General features: G+C 46.5%; 1 protein-coding gene across 1 annotated transcript in view; it reads left to right on the top strand.

Annotated features, from left to right (window-relative positions):
* The window catches only part of MYDGF (myeloid derived growth factor), a 60,074-nt gene extending 40,793 nt beyond the window's left edge, over window positions 1-19,281 (top strand). The window contains exon 6 of the mRNA XM_077475782.1: window positions 18,701-19,281. Coding sequence (XP_077331908.1) covers window positions 18,701-18,780 — 80 coding nt within the window. The 3' untranslated portion in view covers window positions 18,781-19,281. The remainder of the gene's footprint in view (window positions 1-18,700) is intronic.
* The last annotated feature ends 1,143 nt before the right edge of the window (window positions 19,282-20,424 follow it).

Here is a 20,424-nt window from a genome sequence, read left to right as displayed (position 1 = left end):
ACTATCCGACTAATGGGTCTATGAACCGGTTTCATCAGGATTCAAGATAGTTTATTTCTTGTACACCAAAAAGATCTTTTTTCCCTCCAACCTACCTCTGCTTCCGGCTCGTCGGGAAGCCCTGTTTGGGGCAGTACAGGACCTGCTGCTGCGTGGGATGATAGTACCTGTACCAACGCTGGAAAGGTTTCAGGGATTCTACTCCAATCCGTTTTGTAGTCCCCAAAAAGGAAGGGGTACGTCCAATCTTGGACTTGAAGGCCCTCAACAGCTTTGTGAAAGTGCAAAGGTTTAGGATGGAATCAGTTCACTCTGTGGTCGCTGCACTTCATCAGGGGGACTTCCTGGCGTCCTTGGATATCAAGGACACGTACTCACATGTACCCATATGCCTCGGGCATCAGAGGTTTCTGCGATTTGCAGTCGGGGAAGAGCACTACCAGTTTGTGGCTCTCCCTTTTGGCCTGGCGTCGGCGCCCCGAGTCTTTACCAAAGTGTTAGCTCCAATTCTGGCGCTGTTAAGACAAAGTGGGATCGCAATCGTGGGTTACCTAGACGACCTCCTTCTGAGAGCAGCTTCCGCCTCAGAATTAAGGGATGATGTAGCGATCACCATGCAGACTCTCCGGGAGTTTGGTTGAGTACTTAAACTAAAGAAATTGGTGTTAGTGCCGACTCAACGGCTTACTGTTGGACTCCTCAGAAGCGAGAGTTTTTCTGCCTTCAGACAAGCTGCAGACTCTTCAAGCTGCGTTAGAGTTGTTGTTGAACCGCAGGTGGTCGTTGCGGCGCTTCTGCATGCGAGTTCTGGGCCTCATGGTAGCCACTTTTGAAGCGGTACCGTATGCTCAATTTCACACTCGAGTCCTGTAAAGGGAGATTTTGTCAAAATGGAACAAATCTCCGTTATCCCTGGATTGTCAAATTTGGGTGAGCCAGCTAGTCGGGGATTCCCTTCTCTGGTGGCTGAGGTCTCCGGCCCTTCGGTCCGGGAGATCGCTCCTTCCTCTCCATTGGACGGTGATCACAACGGACGCCAGCCTGACCGGTTGGGGGAAGTTTTTGGCGTAGTCAGCCCAGGGCCTCTGGTCGCGGGGAGAATCCCAACTGTTGATCAATGTGCTCAAGCTTCGGGCGATCAGGCGGTGCCTCTCCACATGGTCAAGGAGGCTACAGGGGCGTTCGGTCAGGATCCAGTCAGACAACGCCGCGGTAGTGGCATATGTCAACCATCAAGGAAGAACAAGGAGCTTGGCTGTAGCACAGGAGGTCGCTCACATCCTCCAGTGGGAAGAGTGGCACGTGTCGGCCCTGTCAGCCATATACATTTCGGGCGTAGAAAACTGGCAGGCGGACTACCTAAGTCGTCAGATGCTGGACCCAGGGGAATGGATGTTGCATCCGGATGTATTCCGGCTCTTTTGCCTAAAGTGGGGCACACCGGATGTGGACCTTTTGGCCTCTCGGCTCAATCGAATGGTGCAGAGGTTTGTGTCCAGGACAAGAGACCCCTGGGCGGTCAGATGCGTTGGTAGCTCCATGGGGGATTATCGACTGATTTATGCCCCCCCCCCAAACTTCTACCACATCTGGTAGGGACAATTGTAGACATTGAACTGGCTGTACTAGTATCTTTATTCAACCTTACTAACTATGTAACTATCTGCTGCGCAAAGCAGATGCCAAAAGGAGGTAATTTCCACTATGCTGAGGGCACGGAAGTCGTCTTCTCAAAAGATTTACCATTGTATGTGGAAGGCTTACATCTCCATGTGTGAGGAGATGGGGTGGCGTCTGCGCACGTATTCAGTTTCCAGGATCCTGCTGTTTTTGCAGCGAGGAGTGGATCAGAAACGTGCCTTAAGTACCATCAAGGGGCAGATATCAGCCTTGGCTGTATTTTTCCAATGTCCTTTGGCAACTCACTCATTGATGAGTACTTTTGTTCAACCACCACTACCTCCATGAGATCTGAATCTGGTGCTATCTGCGCTTCAGAAACTGCCGTTTGAAAACATTAGGGAGATTCCCTTTTTAACTCTTTCTCAGAAAGCAGTCTTTCTAGTGGCTATTACATCTGCCAGGAGGGTTTCTGATTTGCTGGCCTTGTCATGCAAGTCTCCCTACCTGGTCATCTGCAAGAATAAGGCGGTGCGACGTCCGCAGCCCTCTTTCCTTCCAAAGGTACTTTTGGCATTTCATCTAAATGAGGACATTGTGTTACCATCACTATGTCCTATGCCGACACAACCGAAAGAAGTTGCCTTACATCCCCTGGACGTGGTCCAGGCTCTACGGTTGTATCTGTCTGCTACGGCTCCCTTCCTGAAGTCAGACTCTGTCTCGGTTGCTGGTCTGAAAAGAGGTCTGGCGGTTTTGTCGTCCACCATTTCTCGGTGGATCAGACAGATCGTGGTTCAGGCCTATGCCTTAAAGGGGCGGGTGCCCCCTTTTCCTGTCACGGCTCATTCCACCAAGGCAATTGGAACTTCCAGGGCTTTCCGACATAAAGCGTCTGTCTCCCAGGTGTGTAAGGCGGCGACTTGGTCTTCCATTCACACTTTTACTAAATTCTACCAAGTTGACATAAGCGCATCTTCAGGATGCTTGCTTTGGCCTCAAAGTTTTACAGGCGGCTGTGTAAGATTGCAATTTACGCTTTCAGTTACAAGTTTGTTGTGAACGCATCTTTTGATGCATAAGTTGGCCGCAGGTTTTGATGGCGGCCGTTTGAGATGGCCACTCCTCTGAGGTGTTTCTTTTGTTGTGGGTGAAGTTATGTTTTGCTGTTTCCGCCCCTCGTTTTTTTGACACTGCTCGGGGACGTTCTTAAGGTCAAAATTAAAGGAGCTGTGTCCGTCAATGAATGAAACCGAAAATGGGATTTTTGTACTCTCCATAAAATCCTTTTCTCTGAAGTTCATTGACAGACACAGCACCCACCCCTCCTATTTATGTTTTTACTACTTTTTGATGAACTGAACTGCAGGAAGCGAGAGGTTATAGCCAGAGGAACCGACCTCTGGGCGGTGCTGTGCAGTCTTGCTGATTTTACATGTTTTAAATGTTCTGCCTAGTCCTCTCCTGAAGGTGGCATGATACCCTAAAGTCAAGAATTAAAGGAGCTCGTCAATGAACTTCAGAGAAAAGGATTTTACGGTGAGTACTAAAATCCCATTTTTTTTCCCCTCCCCGTCTTTCAGGACAGCCACAGTGAGAGACATTGGCTCCTCTTCTTCCTTGGAAACACTGTGCCAGCCCCCATAAATTTTCACCTCCCCCTACCAGCCTCAGTTATTTGTGTTTCCCCCGGTGGGGAGACACTGTGCAGGAACCTGGCCTAAAACAGTCCGAGAGACTGGGGGCTGTATGTTTAAGTCCTTGCTTTGGAGACAGGGGTTCTCCCAGGGTGGTGGCATGGTACTTACCGGCCACTTGATTGCCTCCCCAGCTTCGCCGAACGCAGGTGGAAGAATGGGGGCCTGCTATCACAGCCACAGGGCTTTTGCTGGGAAGCGTCATTGTTCCCCCTGTACAGGGTACAATGAAACCAAGTGGGTCGGACGGCTGGTGATGTCATTTCCGGCGGGGAGGGGTGGAAGTTTTCCCGTTGAACTGCAACTTCCGGGTCGCAGGGCTGATAGGGGGCTGGACAGAGGCTGGAGACGAGTCGGAGCACAGCACAGGCGGTGTGAACACTCCACAGGCAGCACCACCAGCATGTTGGAAGCAGACGCTCAGACAGCGCTCAGCGATGCCAGCTCCAGCCATACGAAGGTAAGGGCATCATGGGGAAGGGTCCTCTCTGCCTAGAATTTCTTCTCCCACCATGGTTCCTGTAGTGGGGGGGGACAGAACCCCTCTAGGAGCTCAGAGAGGGAGAGTCCAAGACCCTTATTTTTTAAGAGAAGGAGCTAGGTATTCCCCATGGTTTTCTGTGTGGTGTCTTATCAGGATACTGATTTGTGCTTTTTTTTTTTTTTTTTTTTCTTTTTTGTATGTATTTCAGAAAGCTACTGAGAGAAAAAACACGCATAGCTCTAAGAGAAAGGTGCGCCTCCTGTAGGGACACCCTAGGGGAGGCTTGGAAGAAAATTTTATGCAAGGATTGCATTAATGCTCTGGCTAGGGAAAGGGCATCAGAGCAGGAGACAGGGTTAGCAGCATCAGTTAAAAAATTGTCAACCTTTCAGTCTTTTAAAACCATGTTTGAGGGCTTACAATTTCCCACTAATCTCTCGCCTGCTACACAGCACAACCCCACCCCCAGCACAGGGCTCTGCATCTTCCCTACCTATACCCTCTGTTTCGACAAAGGAGACTGCGGGGGCTTCCAGAGAGTAGGCTAGGGAGGAACCAGACAGTGCTACCTCCAGTTCTCAGGACGAATCGGAGGGAGAGAACCGGGGTGGGGAGTCCAGGAAAGCCTCAAGATACAAGCTGTCCCTTGATGAGGTAGAGGACCATTTGGACCGTTTGGGGGCAGTCTATACCACCCTGGGTATTCAGGTGGACAAGAAACCCCTATCTCTCCACGACCAGATGTATAAGGGCTTGGGAGAACAGAAAAGGAAAGTTTTCCCAGTCCACGAGGTCCTGGTAGAGACGGTCAAAAAGGAATAGCAGAATCCGGAGCAGAAACCCTTCTTTTTCAGGTCCCTGAAAAGAAGATTTCAGTTTTTCAGATGACCCTGTGTCAATCTGGAACAAAAACCCCAGGCTGGACGCAGCATTCTCACAAGTTTCTAGAAAAAAAAGTGATCTGAGCTCTGACAGATACCATGGACGAGAGAATTGATTCCCTTCTAAAAAAAGACCTGGGAATCTACTCTGGGTAATCTGAAACCAGAGATGGCGGTCACAGTGGTGGCTCGCAACCTCAAACATTGGCTTACACAGATTCAAGCCTACATCGAGACAGGTACGGCAAAATAAACCATTTTGTCATCCTTTCCAACTATTTTGTGAGGAGTTGCATATATAGCGGATACTTCTGTTGAGTCGGTTCACATGACTGCCAGGAGCGCTGCATTGGTCAACTCAGCCAGATGGTCCCTCTGGCTCAAAACATGGCCAGGCGACAATGCCTCTAAAGGTTAAATTATGTGGCATTCCGCTGACTGGGGACCTTCTTTTTCGGCCCATTAAACCGTACAGCTGACAAAGGGCCGAAAAAGGCGTTCCTGGGGAAAAGGCAACCCCCAACTCAGACCGAGAGGGTTTTGTCCACAAAAAAGAAAACCCTCCAAGCCTGAAGGGGAAAAGAAGACCTGGGGCCAAAGGGGTAAGGCAAAGGAGGAGCGATTTTTCGCCCTCCTGAGCAGCCCCTTAAAAGCTAATGACCCACTGATCACAGTGGGAGGAAGACTGGGGGCTTTCCTTCCACAGTGGGAAATAATTTCCCCCAACCAATTTATCCTGGGAATCGTAAGGAGGGGACACTGCCTAGAGTTTACAGAGCCCCCTACACGGCGAAGCCTAGTCACGCTTCTCCCCAGATGTGCAGCAAAGGCAGAGTCCCTCTTGGGGGCATTAAAGGAACTAGAGCAACAGAATGTTGTTTGCAGGGCTCCAAAAGTGGAGGAAGGGGAGGGGGGGGGGGGCTTCTGTTCACATGTTTTTTGTGGTGAGAAAGCCCTCAGGAAGTTACAGGTTAATCCTAAACCTGAAACCTCTAAACCGATCAATTGCCTACAAAAGGTTTCCGGATGGAATCTATATTCACAGTCAGGGCGTTGCTACCCCTGGTTTGTTACATGGTGTCTTTGGATCTCAAAGATTCCTACTTCCACATCCCTATTGCAGAAACCTTTCATAAGTTCCTGTGCCCAGCTGTGGATGTAGGGGAGGAAACCATTCACCTGCAGTTTCAGGCACTACCATTCGGCCTATCCTCGTCACCCCGAGTATTTACAAAGATCATGGCAGAGGCCATGGCTTTTCTGCGACTTGGGAGTATCAATTATCGCATACTTGGACGATTTACTCATCTTCGCAGTATCCCCAGAGCAGCTAATCAGGGATCTGTAACTAACAAAACAAACCCTGACGGGGCTAGGATGGCTACTAAATCTGGAAAAGTCCAGTTTAATTCCAGCCCAGCAAATCTCCTATCTGGGGTACTCGCTGGACTCAACACAGCTGAGAGTTTTTCTCCCAGCAGAAAAGATACTAAAGTTGGACAGAGCGGTAGCTCAGGGGATGTGGAAAAAAGAGGAACTCAGAGGTCATTCAACTGGAAAGAACTAAAAGCAGTTGGATTGGCTCTCAAAGCCTTCAGAAGGGAACTCCTGGGCCAACATATCCAATACGGTTGGATAACTCCTTGGTCATTGCTTATATAAACAAACAGGGTGGGCCAAGGAGCGGAGTCCTGTGGAGTCTAGCAACAGAGATCCTGAGCTGGGTAGAAGGCAACACACTTTCTCTTTCAGCAGTGTTTCTGAAGGGGTAAGAGAATGTAGTGGCCAACTTCCTCAGCCAAAATCAACTGAGAGAAGACAACTGGGTCCTCAATCAGGAGGTGTTCGACCTTATAATCGGGAGATGGGCCCCCCCCCCCCCCCAGCGGTGGACCTATTTGCTTCAGGGAGCAATGCAAAAAGCCCATGCTTCTCACTAAACAGATGGGGGAAAAAGCTCTAGGAGTAGATGCCTTGATACAAAGATGGCACTTCAAAACTTTCTACGCCTTCCCACCTCCGGTTTTGCTTCCGGCAGTACTAAGAAAATTCCAGTTCAAAAACACCTTTCTAATCTTAGTGGCTCCACACTGGCCCAAAAGGGCTTGGTTTTCGATCCTCGGGCAGTTGGCAGTGGAACCCCCCTGGCTTCTTCCACTTTGAAAGGCTCTCCTATCACAGGGCCCACTTTTCTGTCCCCAGGTACACTGCTGGAACTTAGTGGCCTGGCTTCTGAAGAGAAAATACTAAAAACCAAAGGATTTTCTGATCAACTAGTAGCCACCCTTCTCAATAGTAAGAAGGAAGAGCACCAAATCTACCAAAGGGTTTGGGGGCGCTTTAGAGAATGGTGTTTAGAGAACTCCTTTAACCACTTAAGCCCCGGACCAATTGTCAGCCTAAGGACCAGAGGTCTTTTTACAATTTCGCACTGCACTGCTTTAACTGGTAATTGCGCAGTCATGCAATGTTGTACCCAAACGAAATTTGCGTCCTTTTCTTCCCACAAATAGAGCTTTTTTAAATTAATTTTTTACGATATAAAAGGAAAAAGACTGAAAATTAAAAAAAAAAAAGATATTTTCTACTTTTTGTTATAAGAAAAATCAAATAAACTAAATTTTAGTCATACATTTAGGCCAAAATGTATTCAGCCACATGTCTTTAGTAAAAAAAAAAGTCAATAAGCGTATATTTATTGGTTTGCGCAAAAGTTATAGCGTCTACAAACTAGAGTACATTTTCTGGAATTTACATTTTTCATTTATGACTGCCTATCTCATTTCTTGAGGTGCTAAAATGGCAGGGCAGTACAAACCCCCCCCCCCCCCCCCAAAATGACCCCATTTTGAAAAGTAGACACTCCAAGGAAATTGCTGAGGGGCATGTTGAGCCCATTGAATATTTTTTTTTTTTTTTTTGGCCCAAGTGATTGAATGACAAAAAAAAAAAAAGTTTACAAAAAGTTGTCACTAAGGCCTCATGCACACGAGACGCTGTTAAATGCGTTTTCAGATGCAGTTGGACACTTTTTTCAACTGTCCCTGAACTCATTCAATGTTATCCTATGTGCCCATGCACACAGTCTAGTTTTTTGCCGTTTTTATGTAGTTGCGTTTAACCTCGTTTTTCCAGAAGCAAAAAAATGGGTTCAAATGTCAAAGTTTCAGATGCAAAACGCAGCTAAACGCGACACCCGCGTTTAGCCGCGTTTGCATTTATAAGCGATTTTAAAGGAACCCAATTTTTTGGACCTGAAAACTCAGAAATATGATCTGAGAATGACATTTTGCGACCCGACTTTGGGGGCCCATATCTTGGGGCCACTTATTGCTAGGAACCCCAAATTCGGTATACAGACACTGTGGAACTAGCACTACAACATATCCTAGATAGGGGGCCCCAAAGTCGGGTCGCAAAATGTCATACACTTTTCTGCATCAGAGAATGACATTTTGTAACCCGACTTTGGGGGCCCATATCTTGGGGCCACTTATTGCCAGGAACCCCAAATTCGGTATACAGACACTGTGGAACTAGCACTACAACATATCCGAGATAGGGGGCCCCAAAGTCGGGTTGTAAAATGTCATGCACTTTTCTGCATCAGAGAATGACATTTTTATATCCGACTTTGGGGGCCCATATCTTGGGTCCACTTATTGCCAGGAACCCCAAATTCAGTATGCAGACACTTGTCATGCACTTTTCTGCATCAGAGATACATGGCCTCAAAGTCAACTGTGACCATCTGCGGCAATGTAATTTGGTCATTAGGGTTGGGTGTTATGGTAAGTGGTTATCAGTTAGGGTTAGGGTTATGATTTAGGATTAAGGGTTGGATTAGGGTTAGGGTTGTTTAGGGTTGGTGTAAGGGATAGGGTTAGCTGTTAGGGTTTTAGTGTTAGGGGTTAGGGTTAGTGGTTAGGGTTATTGTTTAGGGTTAAGGGTAGGGTTAGTGGTTAGGGTTAGGATTCTGGATTATTTAATAAGGCATTAAAAAATATTATACTACCATATACAGCAGCAAAGAATTAAAATATATTAATCAATACATAAAAAAGTAAAAAATTGGCCAAATAAATTTAAAACAATTATAAAAAATCTAATTATCATAGATTTGCATTTAAATAAAACAATTTGAAACTAGAAAAAATGAATAAAAAAATATATTAAGATTAAAAAAAAAACTATTTTAATACTGTTTTATATTAGAAATAATGAAAACATTTTAAAAATTGGCACAAGAAAATTTTTATATATTTTAAAAAATTGGATAATTTTTCTATAAATAGACATTATTTTTTTTTTTAAATAAAGGACAGAGAAAAAAATTAATCTGTACATCTATAGATAAATATATTTTATAAATATATACACATACCTGATCGTTACCAACAGACGTTCCTCTGGTGACACACTGTTTCTCATATTGGTGTCCATGAATGTCAGACCAGGTCGTACTTTTTCTAAGAGCAGATCAAATGTGACAATGGACATCCAGCTAAAATGAAAAAACTTGTCGGGGTAAGTACGCAGCTGCACATACATGTTTGTGAAGTATCCAACGGACATTCGCTGTCCCATCAACGGATGGGTCCAATATCGACGGGCTCTGACTCTGGACCTCTCACGAAATTTGCGACAACATTGCTGTCTCAAGAGCAACATCAGGAGCATTTCCTGACATATATTCAATATGGGATCAATTTCAAAATATATACCACAGAAAGAGAGGCAAATGCAAGTGTAAAACTGCTCTCTATGCTGCTGCTGCTCACTCTGATCAAAGTAGCAGAAATAGTTTAAAAAACATGCTTTGAGAGCTTGGGGAGGGGTCTACATGATGTTATCTTTATAAACACAAACGCGGCAAAACGCGTGTTTCAGCTTTTTTTGAGCAGAGTTTTCACCTGCGTCTCGTGTGTATGAGGCCTTAACGATATATTGCTCACACATGCCATAGTTATATGTGGAATTGCACCCCAAAATATATTCTGCTGCTTCTCCTGAGTACGGGGATACCACATATGTGGGACTTTTTGGGAGCCTAGCCGCGTACAGCACCCCGAAAACCAATCACTGCCTTCAGGATTTCTAAGGGTGCAAATTTTTCAGGCCTGACTCTGCGAATGCTGCAGTTATGTGTTTAGTGTTTTGTAAGTGACAGTGATCGATCGATACTGCACTTGGGTGGGCTGGGCGGAGGGGCAAAACGCAGGTGCTAGCAGGTATCTGGGCTGATCCCGCTAACAATGCGTTTTTTTGGAACCATAAACTGCTGGGAACGCTAGTATAGATCTGATCAGATCAGATATTGATCTGTTCAGATACTATACCACTACGGGAGGTTTATGCTTTTGTGCGTGGGTGTTAGCGGTACTGGCACTAACCTAGCGCTGCCTGGGGCGACGCAGACCCTGGCCCTAAAACCTAATTGATAATAAGTGGTGGGTGTCCTGATGCTATAAAAAGCAAACTAACCAGTCACCCGTAACACTTATATGGTGATCACTGGTGAAAGGGTTAACTAGGGGCAATCAGGGGGTTAAAATCTTTATTGGGTAGTATATGGGGGTCCCTGACGCTATATAAAAACCTTACGGGGAACCTAAATAACTAACTGGCTATCCAGCATCACCAGTGACGCTTATACGGTGATCGCTGGTGAAAGGGTTAACTCTAGGGGCAATCAGGGGGTTAAAACATTTTTGTTGGGTAGTATATGGGGGTACCTAGCGCTATAAAAACCTGGCGGTGAACCTAAAAAAATAACTAGCTACCTAGCGGCACCAGTGACACTAATACAGCGATCAGAAAAACGATCGCTTAGTGACACTGGCATAAGGGGGTGAAAGGGTTAACTCTAGGGGCAATCAGGGAGTTAAACCTTTATGAGGGGGGTAGGGGGCTACCCTGGACCTAACACTAACTGCCCTGACACTTTTTACTGTCACAACTGACACTAAATGCAGTGATCAGTAAATAAATGATCACTGCAATCAGTGACACTGTGACTGGGAGGGGCGGGGGGGGGGGGGGGTGATCGGGGGGTAATTTGTGTGCCTATGTGTACCTACATGTCAGTGTAGTGTTTGGTGCACTTACTATGTGTTCTCCTCGCAGTCTGGTCAAAAAGACCGCCCCGAGGAGAATGACATCACTTCCTCCCTGCCTGTGTTTACACTACACAGGCGGGGGAAGCTTCTCATTCGCCAGGAGCGATCGAGAGGGGATGGCCAGAAACCAACGGCCATCCCCTCATCCCGGATCGCTCCTGAAGCGAAACGGACCGCCGCAGCCAGCGGGAGGGGGTCCGATCGGACCCCCCACCCGCTGGAAGACAAGCACGTACATGTACGTGCTTGTGCCTGTCGGTGCCATTGTGCCGATGTATGTTGCCATGCGGCGGTACTTAAGTGGTTAAGGTGCAGAGTCCTATAGCAGTCTTGGAGTTTTTGCAATGCAGGGCAGATAACGGGGTAGCCACCAGTACCCTTAAGAGCCAAGTCTCAGCACTTAGTGCGTATTTAGAGAAATCCCTGGCCACCAACCCCTGGGTAGTCAGATTTTTGCTCTAGCAAGACAGAGGCCAGTACAGGGTCCATCCTTCCCTAAGTGGGACCTTTCCCTGGTCTTACAGGCCCTAACGGAGCCTCCCTTTGCGCCTTTAGAAGATTGTTCTGTAAAGGACCTAACTTAAAAAACCGTTTTTTTGGTGGCAGTGACCACTGCCAGGAGGGGCAGCGGAATAGGAGGCTCTTTCAGTTAGACCCCCCTTTTTGTGTTATTTTTTTCAGATTGTGTCATTTTAAAAACGGATCCATTTTTACAAACGCTGGCTTCAAAATACCATAGAAGCCAGGAGGTAATTTTTCCCACCTTTTGCCCTAATCCCTCAAGTGAAAGGGAATTTATGTTCCATACTTTAGACGTAAGGAGATGTATTCTGCGGTATTTAGAGCTGACAAAGAGTTTTAGAAAGTCAGACTCTGTTTATTTTGTTTGGTGCAAGGAGGGGGCAGAAGGCTTCTAGACGCACCATTGCCAGATGGCTCAGGGTAGCCATTAGCCAGGCCTACAAACTGGCAGGTAAAGAGGCTCTCATGGGAATTGAAGCACACTATACTAGGGCTATGGCAGCTTCGCAAACAGAAAGAGCTGGAGCAACGCCAAAACACATCTGCAAGGCTACAGTATGGTCAAGTTATACCATCTTTGTGAAACATTACAGAGTGGATCTGGTATTGGCAAATGAGCAGGCCATTGGGCGAAAGGTTCTGCAAGCCGTTGTCCTGCCCTAAAGTGGTAAGTGCTTGTCTAGCCTCTCATTGTGGCTGTCCTGAAAAGACGGGGAGGAAAAATTAGAGTTACGCTTACCGTTAACATCATTTCCTGTAGTCTTTTAGGACAGCCCTAGTTACCCACCCAAATTTTTTGGGGGTTCTTGAGGAAGACCTAAACGCAGACACAATAGTAATATGTGATATGTTATTAACTTGTTCTTGTGTCTGCCCCGCTGGCCAGAGGTGCTCTAGAAAAAACTGAGGCTGGCAGGGGGAGGTGAAATTTTATGGGGGCTGACGCAGTGTTTCCAAGGAAGAGGAGCAGCTAAGGTCTCTCATTGTGGCTGTCCTGCAAGACTACTGGAAAAGACGTTACTGGTATGCCTAAGGAGGAGGAGCCAGTGACGTCACCCCAGTGTTCGGAGACACTGAGGTGAAGTGAGGAGAAGCAAGGCTGTGTAGGCTACGAGCCTGAGTGTTGACACACGCTGGTTTGAGAGTGCATATTGTGAGCTTACATACACAGTTTGATGTAAGTTATTGTTGTGCAATGAGCTTTCTTTCTTTTTTGAGATCGATATCTTATGGATATTGAGGAGAGAAAGCATAGAATTCTGAGAAGTGTATTAGGCACCTGAAGGAGGTATGCGCCTCTTACCATCATTGTCTCCATGGCTAAAGAGGCCAGGCAGGCAGCTACTGGTGTGTAGCTTTTCCCGCATGTCTGTCCCAGCTAGCAGGTGACATTACGTCTGGTGATGCAGCCTCCTATAGGGGCGGGGCAACGGGAACCCGTCGCCTGGAACACAGAGGTCAGGGGGCGGGTCCATCGGCTGGTGTTTCCGGTTCCGGCCCTCGTGGATGACCCCGGGACTGGGAGATTCAAAGCCAGATGGCTTCTGTCAGTTCCCCGCTGTGCTCATTGCAGAAATTGACAAGAAACTGACAGCCCAGGCAGAAGCAGGCACCTCAAGCACCAGCCAGGACCAGGTAGGAGGGGTACAGTAGTGCCCCTGTCTTCTCCATATGGGCTGTGTATTTAATGTTTGTGCCTCCCTGTGGGGACCCTGCGACTGCAGGGTCAGAGGGGACTCTGCTCGGAACCTGCAGCCTGGACGGAGGTGGTTTCCTTTCTGGGCTGACACCTTTTTGTGGCACACAGTTTCCTTTTTGTTTGGTGGAGGGCTGTCTCACTAAGTGGTGATGGCTACAAGGGTAAGAGACGCTTGGCTGAATCCTGTTTCTATTCCTTATTGGTTAAAGCATAAGCAAAAGCTAAACCTCCTCCATCAGCTCAAAGGAAATGGCCATCTTGCAAGAATCCTCTCAGATTTGTGGCAAAACCCATGTGCAAAACCTGTATAGCAGAGCTTTTTGAAGAGGAAACATCCCAACAATGCAAGGATCTGTTTTCCTCTGTACAAGAACTTACAAACTCCCTGAGCTTGGTCAGATCTCTGCTGCTCAAAAGCCCGGTGTCTTGTCAATTAGGGTCCTCTATCAGATGCTGTCCTCTGCGTACTGCGCATGCGCAGTACACAGGAGCACAGATTCCGAAAATTGCCGAGGACGAACGGCGCCTGCGCCGTGAGTCCAGGTTCTATCCCCACTATCCAAGTGGACATAGAGTTAGAATAAAAAAGAGCCGAGCGCAGCGAGGCCGAGCCCGAAGCGTGGCGAGCGAAGCTCGCCCGCGAGGGGCCCTCTAAAATTCTAAACCCTATGTCCGCTTGGATAGTGGGGCTACCTCCTCCACTCACGGCGCAGGCGCCGTTCAGGTTCGGAGATTTTCCGAAGCTTCGTCTGCTCCGTACTGCGCATGCGCAGTACGGAACGGACACATATCGATGGCCGGACTCTATTAGGCAGAACACCGGCAAGCCAAGTTGAACCCCAACAAACACCGTCCAGGCCCTGAGCATCCACCTCTAGGCAGCAGAGGCTATTGACTCAGGATGAGGGAACAAGTACTCTTCCTTCACTCAGGGACGAGGAAGATGATAGCCGGGTGTCCAGGTACAAGCTATCCCTGGAGGAGATCTCTTAAGAGAAATCTATACAACTCTAGAGATCCAGGAGGAAAAGGTGCAATTGTCAGTACATGACAAGATGTATCAAGGATTGGGTGAAACCAAATGTGGAGTATTTCCGGTCCACAGGGTCCTCTCTGGCGCAATTAAAGAGTGGAAGGACCCAGAGAGGTCCTTTTTTCTTTTTCAAAACCCTCAAAAGAAGGTTCCCCTTTGTAGAGGAGGAGACAGAGGTTTGGAACAAGCAACTCAGAGTTGATTCCACGTTCTCGCAAGTATCCCATTACACGGACCTAGCGTTCAAAGATATGGGGGTACTAAAAGACGCGATGGATAAAGAGGGTGGATTACCTCCTGAAAAAAGCGTTAAATTCCACATCATCCAGTCTCAAACCCACTATGGCTTCCACGGTTGTAGCAAGGAACCTGGAATGTTGGATAAAAAAGCTTAAGGGTCATGTAGAGGCAGGCGCATCATGGAAAGACTTGCTGGAATCCTTTCCACTGATGCTGAAAGCAGTAAAGTATATGGCTGATGCTTCAGCAAAATCAGTAAAGATGTCAGGGAGATCTTCAGCGCTGGTGAACTCAGCTAAGTGTGCTATCTGGCTAAAGACTTGGACTGGTGATACATCATCCATGATAAAGTTTTGCGGACTACCCTTCTCGGGCGACCTACTGTTTGGTCCAGATCTTGAGACGGTACTGGACAGAACATCTGACAAGAAGAAGGCATTTCCATCCAAGAAGAAACTGCCACTCAAAGAATTTTCGTGCTGTTCAACAGCTCCACAAAAATAGGGACCAGGACCAGAAGAACCACTGGACCTCCAAGAAGGGCAAGGGAAAAGGAGGAGTTCTCTTCAGAGCCCCTGATCAGCCCCCTAAAAACAAGTGGAAATCTCATCCGGGGGGAGATATCTTCTTTTCACCCACAGTGGTAAAAGACAACTACAAGCCTGTATGTAAAAAACATAATCACCCAGGGGTACAGTTTGGAGTTCTTGGAAACCCCCCCTCCAAGCAGATTCCAAGTCGCCAATCTTCCAAAAGACCAGGAAAAAGCTTCCGCAATGATGAGCCTACTTCAGGACCTGATACAACAGGAAGTCATTATCCAAGTCCCAAAACATCATGGGGTTTCTATTCACACATCTTCCTAGTGAAGAAACCCTCAGGAAAGTATAGTTTGATACTGAATTTGAAGATTCTGAACAAGTCGATTTTGTTACAAACATTTCTGGATGGACACAATCTACTTGTTATCGAAACTGTTGTTCCCAAATTGCTTTGAGATCCTTGGACCTAAGGGATGCTTATCTGCACATCCCGTTAGCCCAGTCATCCCAACGGTTTCTCCGTCTAGCCCTCAACCTGGGGAATTCAGTATGGCATCTCCATTTCAGAGCTCTGCCTTTCGTACTATCATCCTCCCCCAAGATCTTTACAAAAGTAATGGAGGAAGCACTAGAGCCTATGAAGCTAAGAGGGATAGCGATTGCCTGGACGATCTGTTACTCTTACTTTCTAAAGTCAAATCTAGAACCAGCACAGGAGGTTAAGTTTCTGTGCTACACAATGAACTTGGTGTTTCAGAAAGTCTACCTCCCACAGGAGAAGATGGACAAGGTCCAATCTGCACTAAAACGGATTCAAACCAATCTCTGTCTGTCCAGGCAGCTATGGCAGTGTTGGGACTTTTCACGGCGTCCATTCCAGCCATAAAGTGGGCCAGACTACATTCCTGAGAGCTCCCAGATGAACATTAAATATGGTCATACCAGGAGCCTCTGGAAAAACAGATCAGGCTTACCTCAAATGTAAGAAGAGCGCTCTGGTGGCGGAATTCGATCAACCTAATAAAAGGTCTTTCCCATGGACAAGCGTCTGTCGGATGCGAGTGCCTGGGGTTGGGGGGCCCACCTGGACGGCTGGGCCTCACAGGGTTCCTGGTCCAAGATAGAAGCCCAGAAGTCCGCAAATTGGCAAGAACTAAGAGCCATCTTTCTCAGACTCCTATCCCTTCAAGAGGTAGTCGGGGGTCAGCATGTGCAGGTACTCTCGGACTATACAACAGCGGTAACCTATGTATTGAAACAGGGAGGAACCAGGAGCAAAGGGCTCTTAGAGCTAGCCATCCAGTTGCTCAACTGGGCAGAGCGAAAAGTGGCATCGCTGACGGTGATTCATCTGAAGGGGTCCCAGAACTTGCTAGCAGATCTGCTAAGCAGAAGGAGAGTAGTAGAAGCGGAGTGGAGTCTGAACCAAGGGGTCTTCTTGAAGGTCATCGAAATTTGGGGACTACCCCAAATAGATCTGTTCACCAACCAGCACAACTCAAAAGTGCAGATGTTTTTCTCGCTTCACTGGGAAGATCAGGACACAGGCATAGACCGTGTTCGCCCATCCCTGCCATTACCAGCTGTGCTACACTCCCCCCCCCCCCCCCCCCCTTTCCAGCTGATACCACTGGTCCTCAGGAAGTTTAGAGTAGAAACCACGATTCTGATCCTGGTCACTCCCTTGTGGCTGGCCAAAGAGGCCCTGGTTCGTGGCTCTGCTAAATATAGCTGCAAAACCTCCCTGGAAGCTACCACCCAGGAAGAACCTACCAACACGGGACTCTGAACCATCCGGGAAGCAGGTCGACTACAACTGACCGCCCACTTGCTGAAAAAGACCTCCTAAGAGCCAAGGGCTGGTCAAAAAAGCTTGTGAAAACCCTGCTCTCCAGTAGGAAGAAAGTGACACATGACATACACCGTAAAGTATGGAAAAAGTTTAACTCCTGATGCTCTTCTAAGGGGTTCCAAGTCAAAAGTATAATTTCGGTCCTAGAATTCCTCCATGTGGGAATGGAGAAAGGGCTAGCGGCCAGCACCCTCAAACCCCAGGCTCTTTCAGTTTTCTTTGAAAAGACTCAATCCAAAGAAGTGTTTATTTCCAGATTTTTTATGGCTTTGGCACAGAATAGACCTCTAGCCCTTAGGCTGGGTTTACACCATTGCAAATTGATTGCGGGATGCCCGCATCCAACTTGCGATAGCAGGAGATTTTGACTGGCTCTCTATGGAGCTGGTTCCCATATCTCCGCAGCAGGTCCGGTGCATTTTGCAGAAAAATGCTGTGCGTCTTTTGGTCCAAATTCAGCCTAAAATTCGGGCTGAAATTGGACCTGAAACTGTGAACCAGCACGCATCGGATCCCTACTGTGAGTTGCACATGGCTCATGTGAATCGAGCCTAAAAGTTTTTCCATTGTGTTGCAGGGTCTCATGGAAGCTCCTTTTGAACCCCTGCAGGAAGCATTCTTAAAATATTTAGTTCTCAACATTTTTTTTTTATTTATTTTTTTTAGTGGCCATCACGTCAGCCAAAAGGATCATTGCCTTGGCGGTTACGGAACCCTATTTGACTGTTTGTTCAGTTTGGGTAATCCTTCGGACAGAGCCGGCATTTCTACCTAAGGTTGCCCCACCTCAGCTCCAGCTAATCCAGGAGAGGAAGCTTTCCATACACTGGATGTAAGGAGATGCCTGCTACAGTACCTAACAGTCACCAAAACATTTAGGAAATTGAATGCTCTCTTCATAATTTTCTCGGGATCCCGCAAAGGGGAAAAAGCTTCCAAGCGCACTCTAGGTAGGTGGCTTAAATGGGCAATCATAGTTACATAGTAACATAGTTAGTAAGGTTGAATAAAGACACCAGTCCATTCAGTTCAACCTGTGTGAGTGAGTGTCTACAATTGTCCCTATCCCTGTACATTGCACACTCACGTTGGTCTCTACCCTCAAGGAGCCCGCAATCCAAGTTCCCCATTCATATACTAGTGGCAGTTTTGGACAGAACCAACTAACCTACCTGCATGGCAGTTACAGGAAGAACATGCAAACTCCAGGCAGGTAGTGTCGTGGTTGGGATTCGAACCAGTGACCCTTCTTACTGCTAGGTGAGAGTGCTAACCATTTACCGCCCAATCATAGAATCCTACAAAGCTAAGGGAGAAGTACCCCCTTCAGGTATCACTGCCCACTCTACTAGTTCAACAACGGTTTCCTGGGCCGAAAAAGGGACGGTGCCATGCCTGAACAAATATGCAAGGCTGCTACCTGGTCCAACTTCTCTACATTCCTCAGGCACTATCGGTTGGACCTGCTATCCTCCGCAGATCAAGCCTTCAGTGGGAAGGTGCTGCAGGCAGTAGTCCCACCCTAGGGTAAGTTTTCTCGGTTATCCTTTCCAAGGCTGTCCTGAAAGGCTATTTGAGAAAAACGTAGACTTACCGGTGACGGTTTTTTAAGAGCCTTTCAGGACAGCTGTTACTACCCTCCCTGTTGTATTTAGAAGTGTTTTAAGTATCTGTCATGGTTGTTTGGTGGTCTTCCGTGCTTTATTTTCCAGCATGTCGGACACCACACAATAACTGAGGCCATGGTGGAAGAGGGGGGTTTAAAAAGGCTGCGTGTGTTTCCTGGAAAATGGGCTGAGCTAAGCTCTCTGCAATGCTGTCCTGAAAGGCTCTTAGAAATCCCGTCACCGGTAAGTCTAATTTTTTATTTTATTTTTTTCCTGAGGGGTCATATGTAAATTTAACCATTCCACATTTAGCCATTGTTTCTTTGAAACCCTGTGGAGTATGTCAGCATTAGATAGAAAAATTCTCCAGCCTGCATAATAGTTTTTTTTTCTTTTATTTTTAGTATCTGACAGACCTGGTTCCTTTTCTGCATCTTTATACAAACTATTACTCGTGGCAAAGAGTGACCGAGAAGAACTGTGAAGCAAACGGCACGATTCTGAAATAAGAATTATAATAAACATAAGCGGGTGGACCTGGATTTACCAATACAAGCAGTACACAACTCTGATTGTTTCAGGGACTTCTTTTTGGATACAAAAACCCAGCTATATCAGACCTGATGTATATTGTATTTGTATGGCAAAAACGTTTTTTAAGCATCTATCTATGCCATCAGTTCATCTGTACTAGATTACAATACCTGTAATAAGTATTCACCCCCTTGGAAGTTTGCAGAGATCAGTTTTTACTGTTATATAAGTGTCTTTCTACTTGGATTTTAACTGTAGAAAAAATGACTTATTTGGTGTTCTATGAAAACAAATGTAAAGGGGGATAGATGCTTTGTATAGAAGCTGTCTGGTAAGAAAAAATACAACTTCTGAATGTATCCATCTTGAATGAAACTGTCCTTTCTAGGGAGATTATACAGTATCATCACTTGGGGGTTTGTGGGAATTAAAAATTTCTTTTTTCACTAAAGCTGTAGTAAGTACTTTTTTTTTTATTATTATTTTTTTTAACATTTCCAAAATAATCAGTAAATAGTTTCTTGAATATGCATGCTAGCTAATCCTGGGTTAAACGCACTAATGCAACAAGGTCCAGTGCAGAGTGAAGAAAGGTTGGTACTTTGCCTTTTAAACACGTGCCCACTTTGCACTTAAACCCCCTTCCTGCCAAGGCCAATTTTCAGCTTTCAGCACTTTAACACTTTGACAATTACGCGGTCATGCTGCACTACCCAAATAAAATTTTTATAATTTTTTTTTACACAAATCAAGCTTTCTTTTGGTGGTATTTAATCACTACTGGGATTTTTATTTTTGGCTAAAAAATAAATAAAATAAAGTTTGTTATAAAATTTTGCGAACAGATAATTTTTCTCCTTCGTGGATGTGCCCTGATGAGGCGGCACTGGTAGGTGGCACTGGTGAATATAGAATAGATAGGTGGCACTGGTGGGCATTGATGGGCAGCATTGATTTGGACTGGTGGGCACAAATGAGGCAGCGGCTCTCCGTGTTTGGGACCAATGTCCCTCTGACAAAAGCCAGTGATCGGGTTTTTTTTTCCCCTACTTGCGCTTTCAGCGTGAGAAAAAAATAGCCGATTACCAGCTCTGTTTACATCACGTAATCAGCTGTCATTGGCGGACAGCTGATAACGCGGTAAGGTGTCAGGATCGGCCCCTTATTCTGATCTATGATCAGCCGAGTCTCATTGACCCGCTGATCACAAAGCCTGGGAGCATGCAAGCAGCTCATGTACGGGGAGGACTACTTACATGGAAGCCCTCCTGGCAATTGGAGCCCACGCTGTAGCCATATTTTGGTTAATTTCCCCCTATTTGCACTTTAATGTGTATGTATGCTCTATTAATGAACATCTATTAATGAACATCTCTTAATAGTTACATTTAAAGTGATATTAAACCCAGAGTACCAATTTCCTATAGATTATACTACTTTACCACCTTACAATAATCTATCTGTATGATTCATCACACAGAGTGCTATAGTTCACCTCTAGAGATCCGCGCTATAGCCGAATGACGGCTACAGCGCGGACCCGCATTGCTGGGACAAGTCTATTGACTTTGTCCCGTGCACAAGCGGCCTGCGT

This window comes from Lithobates pipiens, unplaced genomic scaffold (genome assembly GCF_037356315.1).
Source record: "Lithobates pipiens isolate NorthernLeopardFrog02 unplaced genomic scaffold, aLitPip1_a1.2 Scaffold_13, whole genome shotgun sequence".
In the NCBI taxonomy this organism is placed as follows: domain Eukaryota; kingdom Metazoa; phylum Chordata; class Amphibia; order Anura; family Ranidae; genus Lithobates; species Lithobates pipiens.
The sequence above is the reverse complement of the archived record's forward strand: the minus strand, read 5'-3'. Positions and strand labels throughout refer to the sequence as shown.